This window comes from Dendrobium catenatum, unplaced genomic scaffold (genome assembly GCF_001605985.2).
Source record: "Dendrobium catenatum unplaced genomic scaffold, ASM160598v2 fragScaff_scaffold_908, whole genome shotgun sequence".
NCBI lineage: Eukaryota > Viridiplantae > Streptophyta > Magnoliopsida > Asparagales > Orchidaceae > Dendrobium > Dendrobium catenatum.
The window spans coordinates 537,765-551,594 of record NW_021319370.1 but is presented as its reverse complement, the minus strand read 5'-3'; the positions used below and the strand labels follow the sequence as shown (position 1 = coordinate 551,594).

The 13,830-nt window shown below is 32.9% G+C and overlaps 1 protein-coding gene across 1 annotated transcript; it reads left to right on the top strand.

The window, feature by feature from the left end:
- The first annotated feature begins 9,255 nt into the window (after positions 1–9,255).
- On the top strand, positions 9,256–9,977 carry LOC110112606 (glutaredoxin-C1). Its single transcript, XM_020844897.2, has one exon. It carries the CDS (start codon positions 9,330–9,332, stop codon positions 9,639–9,641), a length of 312 nt encoding a protein of 103 aa, XP_020700556.2. The 5' UTR covers positions 9,256–9,329; the 3' UTR covers positions 9,642–9,977.
- The last annotated feature ends 3,853 nt before the right edge of the window (positions 9,978–13,830 follow it).

Sequence of the window (13,830 nt, the reverse complement as noted above, 5' to 3'; positions counted from 1 at the left end):
TCTGGTCCGGCGCGACCCGCGGTCTGGCGCGACAGCCGGAGCGCGCGCTGGAGTGCCGACGGGATCGGGTCACCCGGGAAGCTGGCTGGAGCGGCTGTAGGGGGGCGTCGCCGGCAAGACATCTGAATTTTTTTTTATTCAACCGGCACTTTGTGTCCGCCGGCAAGCCGCCGACATCATTTACCGCCGGAAAACAGCGTTCTTTTGATTTGGGTCTCATTTGAGCTGGGATCAAATGAATTTAGTGTCATTTGGTTCGTCTCCTTGAAATGTTCAATTTGACTATAAGTTTGCTTAAATCAAAGTTTGGATGGTCTCAATTTTTATTTTTGAAGCCTCAAACTCATGTTTGCATCAAGATTTATGACAAATCAAGGCAATTTTTAGTGACATGTATGTATGTATATATGTATATATATATATATCCTTTTATTGTATGAACCTATATATTTTTATTTGCGTGTATGCTTAATAATATTAAATATTTATCAAAGCAAACTAGATATGTTTTTTCTCCTAAAAATTTCATTCTTGCTCTCAATTTACATGTAAAAAGTGGCTTCGTCAAGTGCAAACTTTCTACCTACCTGAGGTCATCCAATGAATCCACGATTCTATAATTCTGACATCATTAAGACACTTAAATGCTTGATGAATGCTCCATAATGGAGGGAGTCAATATGGGTTGTTTGACGGAACACTCTAAATTTGCTTTGGATCTTTTTCATATTTACGAATCTCATGTCACTCTCAAAATCTATAAATAAACCTCAACTCTTTACATGAAGGAGGGATTTGAGGAGGAGGCTTGGACTATATATGGGCTAGAGACTCAAGAGAGCTCTGAGGCTTGAAGAATCCCGGAGCTCCACCCCGACAGCACTGTCGGCTAGCAAACCCTCATTGCCCGCCATTACTAGAACTCAGCCCGACCATTGTCATTAAATCTCCATCCGACCACCACTTCCAGCTCTCTGCCAGACCAACATTGCCTAACTATGATCCTTTTGACCTCCATCATCCACTGACTATAGTCTCTCCGACCACCATCACCTAGCTACAGTCTCTCCGGCCACCGTCGCTCAAGTACGATCTTTCTGACCTCCATTTCCCATCGATTATGATCCCTCCGACCACCATCGCACGACTACGATTCTTCTAACCACTGTCTCTTGCTGACTATGGTCCCTCTGACCACCGTTGTTCAACTACGGTCCTTTCGAGATTCATCCCCTACTGACTACAACCTTTCAACCACCGTTGCCCAACTGCGATCTTTTTAACCACTATCGCTGACTATGGTCCTTCCGACCTCCATCACTCATGAACTATGATCCCTCCGACCTCTGTGGCCCAAATACAGTCTTACCGACCAAATGAGCATGCCAACACTCTCTTCAGAACAGTTCTCATGTCATTGGATTTTCTCAACTCTTACTATATAATGTACTTTATACAATATATGTTTGATACATTGAGCCAACACTTTCTCTCGAGAAAGTGCATCATTTGTAATCAATAACCAATACTAAGGGGGCTTAGGTTGCAATAATTTAAATGATACTGCTAAGGCTTTTTTCTCATAAATTGTGGTTTTTCTTTAGAACTAATATCAGTTTATGGGTCCGTTATATGAATGCTAAATATTTTCATAATCTGCATTCGAGTATTTGCTTCTACAAAAATACTTACTCCATAACTTTGAAAAGATTATGTAGCATTAAATGGGAAGCTGAGCAGTACATTCAGTGGGGCTTAGGTAAGGGTGATGTTTATTTTTGGCAGGATAACTGGTTGGGTAGTATGTCGATTGATTCTTACTTAAATACACATACGATTGATTCTACTAAAGTTTTTGCTTCCATTTTGGAGAATAGATGGGACATTTCTATGTTGAGGGAGTTATTGCCTACTTGTTTAGTGGATGAGATTGTGAATATTCCCTTGCATCTGAATTGCAATGATAAAATTTTATTTTCTTTATCTTCTAATGGTAAATTTCAATTGAGGAACATTTGGGAGAATTTTAGAATTTCTGTTGAAAAATCAAATGTTTTTGCTGCTATTTGGCATAGTTCCTTTCCGATTTCTTATTCTACTTTTGTGTGGAGATGCCTTAAAGGTTTTCTCCCTGTTGATAATCTTCTTCAAAACAAAGGTACTACTTTAGCTTCCAAATGCTTATGTTGTTCTAATTTGGAGAGTATTGATCATCTTTTCATTAATGGTTTTGTTGCCAATAAGGTTTGGTTATATTTCAATAGCATTACTAATAAGAATTCTACGATTTACCATAGTAGCTTGATATTTATGTTCGAGAGCTGGTTAAATACTACTAAAGGCCATATTTATAACTTGTTGCCTATTCTTATTCTCTAGTATATTTGAAAAGCTAGAAATGAGGAAAAACATGAAGAGGTTAAGATGGATGCAGCTCTTATTATTGCGAACGTGAAAAGAAAGTTCAGCAGCTCTATAATTTTAATGTTATATATGGTAAGACGTTTAATAATTGTAGAAATCTGGCGGTTATCTGTGGTATCAATTTGGATCTGATTAGTCCTAATACGGCTGATTCGGTGGTTTATTGGATTAAACCATAACCACCGTATGTCAAATTAAACTCTGATGCTTCTGTTGGTACGCTAAGGGCTGGAGCAGGTGGTATTATCCGTGATTCTACGGGTGATTTCCTGGATGCTGCTCCTTTGAATCACTCGGATTTTGTTACGATTGAGCTGAATGCTTTATTCTTGGGCCTGGAATTATGTCTTAAATTGGGTTTTATTTTGGTTTGGATTGAAGTTGATGCTATGCTTATTGTCCAAATTATCACTGATGTTGTGCCCGTTAACTCTATTAATTTCTACCTTATCATGAAAATTAAGACTATTTTAAACCTCTTGAATTTCTACATTTCGCATATTTACCGGGAGGGGAACGTTTGTGCGGATTGGTTAGCTAATAAGGGTTGCTCTCTTAATTGCTTTGAAGTTTTCAATATTAACAATTTAGATCAGACGTTGAAGGGTATGATTTTATTGGACAAAGCTGGTATGCCTTATATAGTGTATGGTTGACTCTCTGTTTTTTTTTCTTGGTACCCTGCTTTCTGTTGGTTTGCAGGTTTTGGTTCTTTTATTGGTTTCTTACCTTTCTTGGTGGCAACAATTTGTTAGTTGGCATTTTATTTCTATTAATAACATTGATGTGCCTGCTATGTGTGGATTATTGGAACATTGCTCGTCTGAGAAGTTTTTCTCTGTTCCTTGGAAGGGGCTCTTGTACACGGCTACTTATGGTTTTTCTGGGATGATTATGGGTCCTGATTTGCATTTTTACTTTGAGAATATCAACTGGTGGTTGGTTTGTTTTAATCTGGCTTTTTATAATTGGTCTCTCCCTGTTAATATTATTGCTGGTTGGAATGTGATGTCTTGGAGTAAGGATTTCTGGTATGCCCTCTGCTGCAAGTGGTATGGCTGGCAGTGGAAGAATTACTTTGGTGTTATATTTTTTATGAGTATGGGTTGTATCTATGTCGCTGGTATGATTATCTGGAGAATTCTGAAGGGTATTTTGAGCTGCATGTTTGATGGTTTTAAGTTTGTTTTTAACAAGGAGAGTTTTGGGTTTTTAATTTTTATCTACTATTGTACCTCTCTCACTATATTTTGGAGAATTCTTTGCAGATATCTCAACAAGTATTGTAGTTCGAGCTTCAAAGACTGCAAGATATTCTGGTTCTCTTTACTGCTTTTCTTTCTCTATTATTGTCATCTTTTTTGCAGGAGAGCAGTGCTGAATGATATCAATCTTCTCCTCCTTTTTTGGATGTTGTCTACTCACAGCCCGAGTGATTTTGTTGGTTCTTTTTGTAATCGTAGAAAAAAGGATCCACCGGCCCATATGTTTTTTGTTTTCCTTTTATCTTGTAGGTCTTTCGAGCATTAGCGAGCTGGAGGATCCTTCTAAGGACTTTGTAACCGATTTTTTTAAATTAATGCGTAGGCCCCACAGTGGGTTTTAACAAAAAAAAATAAAAAATAGAATCATTTCAACTGGACAAGGCCCTGTAGTCTTTCCCCCTTTTGTAGTCTTTCCCCCTTTTGAGCTTTTTTACATAAAAATTCTTATTTCTCTTATGATTATTGCACCCCATTCTTATTTAACTTTAATACTGCAATTTCTCACTCTAAATAACCTATCTTAAAAAATAATAATAAATTTTCTACATTCTATGAACCTCTTATGTCAACTTCTTCTAAGTGGTAAGAAGAATGTCAACTATGATTGGTTATCATATCAGGTCCTGAACTAAAGATACGGATAACACAGATAAAAAAAAAAAAGGATAAAGAGAAGAGCACGAGAACGGCTCGCAGCATCACAAATGGTGCTCAGATAGGCAAGAAAGAGATTCTCAAATGGGTCTTATTCCTTCCTCACATACGCTGACGCAAATCTTTTGCTTTGCATATAAGCTTTTTCAGATACCCAAAGAACCAAATTAAGGATAAGAAAGAATGCAAAAGCCATTTTGTCTTTTTTTTCCCTCTGAAACCATCAACTTGCTTCACCAAACAATCAGTAGGGTTCATATAAATTAAAAGAAAAAGATGAATATAGTCTTTCAACTATTTTTCATATAAGATTATCTGAGGTTTCATTTGTGACGGCCTTTTTATTGCTTTTTAAAGCAGCTTCTTAGTACAAAAATAAATAAATAAATTATTTTTGTACTAGGAAACTGCTTTAAGAAGCAGAAATAAAGTTATCCCAAATGAAGCATGAATCTCAGGTCATTAATGTGTTCAATTAAGGTTTCATTTGGGGTGGCTTTTGACCACTACTTTTTCGTTGCATTTAAGAATTTTTTTTATTAAAAAGCTACTGTAGAAAACAACAAGAAAGTTATCCGAGATAAAGCTTTTTGTCCATTGACTTCTCAAATACAATACAAAGTAATCCCTCTGTTCAATGTTGTATTTATTTGACGAGTCAAAATAACTAATTTGAATCAGTTGTTAAATGTCTAAAGTTTTGTTTGTGACAACTTTTTTTTTTTGTGCTTTTTTAAAAAAGTTTTTAAAGTTCAAGATTTTTTTTTTTTAGATATTTAGGCCATTTAAGGCAAATTCATACACTCAATGCATACATAAAGACTCGAACCCAAGTCCTCTTAGTTGGAAGTCTAAGCTCTCAACCAACATGCCAAGGTGAGCTGTGTTTCAAGAAATTTTTATACTAAAAAATTGCTTTAGAAAGTAGCAAAAAAGCAATCTCAAATAAAGCCTAATAGGACGACTTTCTTACTGCTTTTTAAAGTAGTTTTCTAGTACAAATTTATTTAGTATAAACTTTTTAGTACTAAAAAGCTGTTTTAGACGAAACCGTCTCAAACCAAGCTTAAATTAGACACATGAGATAGTTTGAGACTGAAATAATCCCTCTTAAAACTTGTGAGGATGATGATTCCATTTAGATGGATTTGATTCTCTAAAGTTATTCATCAAGTGTCGTCCGTACAGAAAATAGCTTTCAGTCTGTTTCTGCTATAGGAAGAAGGACCATTAAGTTATTCTTGGAGCACTATAAGTTAGATTCTTAAAACCAGAATTTTGATACTGCAGTGAAAATTTCATGTAAAGATATTTAAATTTTATTTTATTCCTAATAATAAGAGTTCAAATTGTATTTTTTATGAAGTTACTGGAAATATTTTGACATGAATGAAAGAGCTTTTTTTGTTATGAGCATAGGGAAGTGCAGAATGAAATACTTTATTAAGAAAAGAAGAATGAGATGTTATTTATTTATTTTGTATTGTTGTGTTGAGAGTGATGATCAAATAGATGGAGATATTATTAGTAGAATTCAAGTTGGATGGTTGAAGTGGACGAATGCATCAGACTTGTTGTGTGGTAGAAAAATCCCTCTCAAATTTAAGTGAAAGAAAGGTCAGACCTATAATGCTTTATGGTGGAGAATGTTAGCTATTAAAAGAGAAGCATAAAATTAAGTTAAGTGTTGCAGAGATGAGCATGCTCAAGTGGATGAGTGACTTTACTCTTAGAGACGGGACACGAAATGAGTATATACTTGAAAAGGTTGGAGTAGCTCCACTAGAAGACAATTAGAGAGAGTCGCCTTAGATGGTTTGGTCACATAAAACGGCGACCATCCGATGACCCGATTAGGAAAGTAGATGTATAGATTTGACTTATGTTAAGAAGGGTAGATGTAACCAAAAAAGACTTGGTTAGAAAAATCTATAGTTGAAAACTATAACGAAATAATGGTCAAAAACTGTCCCAATCGAAGCCTAAAAATGATATCCAATTCACTAAATGACTTCCCATGTATTTGTTTATATAAATTCTTGCCATTTGTCTTCTCGCATATCCACGAGCTCCATACTTCTAGGCATTAATTACCTTATGATATCAATTTCAGCTGTAATTTTTTATGTCCCAACTCCAAAAACAACTTTATTGATACTTCCATTTTATTTTATTTTTATTTTCATTTACTTGTAGAAGTTGATTGTGTTGCTGAGATAGCAAACCTTGGCTATAAGAAATCAAGCGAAAAATCTTCTAAGTTCTAACCCTTCGAAAGGAATTTTTATTGCGTCCTCCCACCACCAAAAAACTCGGTTTTTGCTCGGTATTGCTACGTATTATTTGATAATAACGAGGAATATCATCATGTGAAGATCAATACCAAGCTATACCGAGCAATACCGAGCAATACAAAAAAATACCGAGTTATTTCTAGGAAAAACTATGTATTTTTTTTTGTATTGCTCGGTATATCTCGGTATAACTCGGTATAACTCGGTATTGGTCTTCACATGATGATATTCCTCATTATTGTTTGGTATTGCTCGGTATTTCTCGTTTTTTAGCGCGATTTTAGTTCTGAAAGGACGTATCTCTACGTCAGGTGGGAGGACGCAATAAAAATTCCTTCGAAAGGGTGATACTCGTGACATTCACTTCTAGCTATTTTGCAAGATAATATGTTTATTCAGGGAAATATTTGGAATGGGAAGCAAAGTTTTTCCCTCACAATCGAACAATATGTTATTAAGTACTGGATCTAATAGAGCCTGGTTGGTTCAATTGAACCGGCCTATATCCAATATTAAATATATATGTATCCAAATTACAAGGGGCAAATTTTTAAGAGGATCAAGTTTAAAAAAAGAATTAAGAGAATGAGCATAATATAATTTTAATTTAAAAAGGAGCAAAAACGCACTGCAAAATCACGTTTTGTTAGAAAACGCAAAAAAAAATTGCGTTTTAACAGAAAACGTGAACAGTAATTGTGTTTTCTGTTAAAACTCAATTTTTTAATATTTTAAATTCCATCTGAAATTTTTTTGTTTTTTTTTCTTCAGGTTTTTAGAGGATGGAAAGAGAGAGAGGGAGAGAAAAGTAGAGAGAGATGAATGGAGAAGGAGAGAGAGCGAGGCACAAATGGAGAGAGAGAGAAACAGAGAATGAAAATTTATTTAAATTTAAATTTTAAAATTTTTATTAACATTCCGGTTGAACCTTATTTTAATATATTTAAATAAAAATATTTTTAATATTTAAATAAAATTATTTTTTGCGTTTAAAAAAAAAGTTAAAAAGAAGTTAAAAATAATTTTATTTAAAATTTAAATTAAGTTAAAATTATGAAATTAAGTTTGTGTGTCTCTCTCTCTTTCCACCTCTAATAATATGAAAAAAAAGCTTAAGGATTTCAACCGGATTTTATTATGTAATTTAAAAAAAGCTAAAAGTTTGTGCGTCTCTCTCTTTCCATCCTCTATTGAATGTTTTCTGTTAAAACGCAATTTTTTTTTTTGTGTTTTCTAACAAAACGTGATTTTGCAGTGCGTTTTTGCTCCTTTTTAAATTAAAATTATATTATGCTCCTTCTCTTAATTCTTTTTTTAAACCCGATCCTTTTAAAAATTTTCCCAATTACAAGAGTTCTCCCTTTATGATACAGGTTGGGTAAGCAACGTATCCGTACACATTAAATTAAAATAAAAAAGAAAATGAAAATTATTGTACATTTAGACAGTACTTATGTACTAATTGAACTTGAAAAAAAAATAAATGTTAAATAAAAATCGAATAAATGAAACATAATATAAAATAAGTTATATAATTATATATAAATATTTTGCATATATTAATTGTGAAAGAAAGGCAAAGAAACATACATGTTTTATTTTATATGATTAACTTTTGTATATGAAATGATGATTTTCACTAATTTTATCATGTAAATTTAAACTGTTAAACTAAAATTTTCAAATAAGTCTCTTGATAAGTAGAAATGGCTGAAAGAGGGGAATTTGTGTACAAAAGAAGGCGCTTGAATGATACCAGGTAAAAAAAAAAACTGATTTGTGTTCATGAACAAATATATAACTTTTTAGTGGCTCTATAGTGTTTGTGAAATATTAGTCAATACTATTATGTGTAAATGTAGGAAATGTACTAACCGTCCGATTATCAGTTCCTGCCTCGTTAATTTGAGTCTTTTGGCCGGATCATGACACAATATCTTTTAAATTCCAACACAAACTGATATGGTTAAAAACAAAAGACCATAAGATGGTTGCTGATATAGAACGTTTTAGAACACAATAAGGTACAAATAAGCATAGAATAAACATTAATCAAATAACAATAAGAATTACAAAGTAGCTCTTAATACGAGTTAGAAAATTTTCAATAAGCATTCATCAACTAAGGCTTAGACTTCGTTTGGGACTACTTTCTTATTGATTTATAAAGCAGTTTTCTAGCACAAAATTTCTAGCTAGAATGACAAAAAACATTTGTACTAGAAACCTGCTTTAGAAAATAGTCAGAAGACTATCCCAAACGAAACCTTAAGTAATCATCCTAAGATACAACGGCCGGAAGCTACAAGTTATCCACTTGTGCGCATTTAGCCATTGATATCACATATCGCCGACCTCACTAGCCTAAGAATCCCATATCCATAAGTCTATTTCTGTCATCTGACTTTCACAGAGTGGGTTCTTTTCGCATATATTCCAATACACCAAGCCACCTTTGTCCCATACCAAAAAGCAAAGCTTACATTATCCTGTCCCAAGTTTCATACTTGATATCCAAAACCAAGCAGTAACCAAACCAATCATTTTCAAATCCATCATCAAATTTGTATATTTTTATGTCCAATCCCTCCTTCTCATGCCTATAAAAAGGGTTACAGGACTTCTAAATTTCATTCCAACCAAAGCCAAACACTTATTCCAACTACTTTCCACAAGTGCTTGTTTCTCCAACATGGATAAGATAAACAAATTGGTGTCCCAGAGAGCAGTGGTGATCTTCAGCACTAGCTCGTGTTGTATGTGCCACACAGTGAAGAGGCTAATATGTGAGCTTGGTGTGAACCCTGCGGTTTACGAGCTCGACGAGGAAGATCGAGGGAAGGAGATGGAGAAGGCTTTGTCTAAGCTTCTAAATCGAACCCCTTCTGTGCCTGCTGTGTTCATTGGTGGCAAACTTATTGGATCAACAGATAAGGTTATGTCTCTACATCTAAGTGGCAAGTTAGTCCCCCTCTTAAGAGATGCAGGAGCCCTTTGGCTTTAACTCTATCAGACATATATAGTAATAATAATAATAATAATGACAGACTTTCAGTGAAAGGCTAAGTAAGTTACTATAGATATATGAGTGCTTAAGTTACGTTTGTCTCCCTTCTCTCCTCCATCTTTATGTGTTTCTCAACTCCTCGGTTTTGCAAGGAAAGAAACACCAAGTTATTAACTTCAGAGTGTTTGCTAATGAAATGGTTCATATGGGAAGAAAGAGGAAGGAAATGTATTACTTTCTTACTTCTGTGCATGAATGGTTCTGCATTTCTTCTGAATTTGCAGTATTTTGTTGATTTGTTATGAATCCAATGAAGTCAGGATTAGAAGAACAGGAGAAAAATGAAGCTTGGGATTGAAGGAATGAGACAATTAAGGTAATTGCAGCAAGCAAGAAAGAGTTCAGCATATACTGTTCTATGGATGAATAGTTCTGATGCTATATTATAATAATTAATTTCAATGAGATTTTTTTTTATATATAATACTCAGCAACCACTGCTTTCTAATGCTATATTATAAGCAATTTGGAACAATTTTTTTATTGCTTTCTAAAATAACTTTTTAGTGCAAAAAATTTTAATTCAAGAAGAAATTTTTGTGCTAGAAAGATGCTATAGAAAGCAGTTAGAAAGTTGGGTGCAATGGCTAGAAGCCTAGAAGGGTCATGAGCTTGCTTGAATTTCATTGTGCAAAGATTATTTAAGCATGAATCATAATGTTCTTAATCAAATGATTATAATTAATTAGTAGTAGTTATAAAAGTGCTTATAAAAGATGAATACTTATAGATACCTTGATTATAAAATATGATTTGAGATTCCTTTTGAAGTGAAAAAAAAAGGCTAAAAGTAGTGGGAAAAAAATTAGAAGATAAGGAGCTTCTTATTAATATAGAAGGTAAATGATTATAAATTCTAGTAGATATGAAATTGATAATTAGTAAAAGCTGCAACATCAAATTAACTTTGCTATAATTTTTTTTATAAATTTATATATTTGTTGAATTAATAAAGTGCTATATTAGCTATCATATTGTTAGTTAATGCATCATAGAATCTTTTTTGAGAATTGTAGTATATAAAAACTAAAGATTATAGAGAAATAAACTTAGATTTCCTAAGCATATTGCAAGAAAAGTAAGAACTAATAATATCAAGGGTGAGATAATAATATGCAAGATTAGTGGGACTGCAAAGGCAAATTAAGAAGCCATAAGGGGTTATTTAATCCCTTCAAAATTTTAAGATATATATATATCTTTATATATAATATATTTTTACCTATGTAAATATAAATTTAATAGAAATATTCAATTTATGCCCTCTCAAAAATTTTAGAGATTTATATAAAAGAATATTAATATTATTTTTAAAATAATCAATTTGTGTCCCCGCCGGAAAATAATTCTAGCTCTACCACTCTTGTGAAGTCTACCCAAAAAAGATCATAAATGGCTACTCAAATAGTATTGCAAGAAAAAAATCAATAAATTTAAGTTATCAATTCATGTGGTACTAAATATAATTGAATATAAAAAGATGAAGCATATAACTAAGGCTTCGTTTGAGATGATTTTCTTAGTACTTCTTAAAATAATTTTTTAGTACAAAAATTAAAACTTTTGTATGAAAAAATTGCTTTAAGAAGCAGTAAAAAAGATATCCCAAATGAAGCTCAAACGAAGCCTTAGACTTCATTTGGGATAGCTTTTTTATTGCTTTTTTAAAACAGCTTTTTAATTAAAAAACTTTTTTAACTGAAATTTTTTGTACTAAAAAATTGTTTTAGAAAGCAGTAAGAAAACAATCACAAACAAAGCCTAAACCTAAGAAAGCCTTTGGGTGCTAGGAATTAGAGCAAAACGAAATAAAGAAAAAAAGTGAAAATCTCAAATACATGGATGCAAATAATTTACATTCAATCCAAAAAAAAAATCTTTTTAATTTCATCTCAACTACTCCTCTATTCCTCAATCCAATCAAATAAAGCCTAAATAATCAGAATAAACCTAATGATAATGATAATCTAATTAATAATCCCATCATAAAATTAAACTAACTCAATTAATCAAAATCATCTCCATAATAAACTTACAATATTAATCCTACAATCAAAACTAAATAAATAACTCTTAAAATTAAAAAATCTTCAACCAAAAACAACCATAAAAACCCACCAAAGAATTTGTCAATGTCACACAGCTATTCATATTTCATTATCTTCTTCACTATTTCACATCAGCAGTACTATATATTCCTCCATATCCATATTGCCTGAAAGCAGCAGCTCAGAAAGATCTGAGGATAGAGTGAATTCATTTCCACACATTGCTTGAGCTATATCCAGTATATTTTTTTCTATCACTTGAATCCCTTTATAATTGGAAAACTTGTATAGAATCTCTTTTTTAAGTGCCTGATCATCAGTGACCAAAATTCCCTTGTCATTTTCTCATATTTTGATTCCTTGGATGCATGTCTCAATTAATTCCTTTAGCTGAGATGAGCAAAGAGATTAAGCAAGTTGTGGCCATGTTTAAGGAGTTGTTTAGTCTTCTTGATGAGATATATGGTAATTAGTGAGCAATTAAATTGTAATCAATATTTAATATGTAATATATGAATGATGTATGGATGATTTATGGTGAATTTGTTTAAAATTTGGGTTAGGGTATCCGAACTAAAATTTGGTTATGATCGATGGTAAAGTCGTTGGATTTACATTAAGAGAAGTGCGATAATGAATAATCAATTAAAATCTAATAGATATGGTTCTAACAAAAAAAATTGGTCAAGGTATCTAATCTAAATTTTTTTCTCAAAATTTTAAGTAGGATGATACCCTAAAAAAGAGCAAAGCTTAACTTTCTAATGAAGTTATTTGAAGAAGACTTAACTTGACATGTCATAAAAATTTGACTTAATCTAGCACGGATTTAGATATCTATTTGAAATGAAAACTTTCGAAATTAAATTCATAATCATCCAAACTCTGATTTCAACAAATTGTAGTTAAGTTGAACATCTTGATGTCACAAACCTATCAGCGCTAAGAATGTTATGATTCTATTATGAGTGAGCTCAGAGGAAGAACTTAAAAAATAATCAAAAACTTTGAGGCACAAATGGAAGATCAACTGATCTCTAAATCTAACATGCTTATGAAAAATCGAGCTTCTCGACGAGACAAATTCAGTGAGCCCAATATTGCTTAATTTTGTCATTATTAAGGAACCTAAATACTAAAAACATAGTATACGATCAAAGGAATTAATACAGGTTGCTCGATAGAGTATTTAAAATTTTCTATTTACAAAGCATGCCACTAAAAAAACTATAAATAGACCATAATTTTCTACATAAAGATGACATTTGGCTACAGTTTCAAGAGGGCTTAGAGACTTAAATATCTTGGAACTCCATCGGAGGACCACCTAACTGCCACCGGCGAATGATCGCTTGATCGTTTCCATATGAACATCGTCTTATCGCTACCATCAGACCACTATCAGATCATGCCCAGGCACCACTATTGGACCACTATCCAATTGTAGTTGTTGGACTATAACTTAACCATCATTCGACCACAATCTAGATCCACCAACATGCGGCTAGCAGACTATTATCATATGAATTCCACCATCTGACAACTATCACTCAATTATGATCATCAGACCAACGTTGCTCAACTATGATCTCCAAACTACAATCATCCAACCAACATTGCTCGACTATTATATGTCAACTATTATCATTGGACTATATAAAAACATCACCTGAATATGATCACTTGATTTACATTATTTGATGATAGCCCTTAGTGCATCATCTCACATAATAGTTTGGCATAGTTTTTTTTTAAGATATAGGTTTAGGGGAAACCCTTAAGATAATATAATTTTAATTAGTTTAAACTTATCACAAAACATCCCCAAAACCTCTCTCTCCTCATGACCCAAGTTTCAAGAATCTTCGACGACAAATAAATGAATAAACCGACATGAGTGCTCGTTAGGGAAGGCTTATAGTGGACCAACAGTGTGTAAGGAAGAAGATGAGTTTGTGAGATACGTAGATTTAACTTAAACTTGTTAAATCTTTGCATTTAGTAAATTTGTGATTTCAAGGAGGATTTTAAGTTTTGCTTTTTTTACTGTTTGGTAGGATTTTTTGGGACTTTTGAGC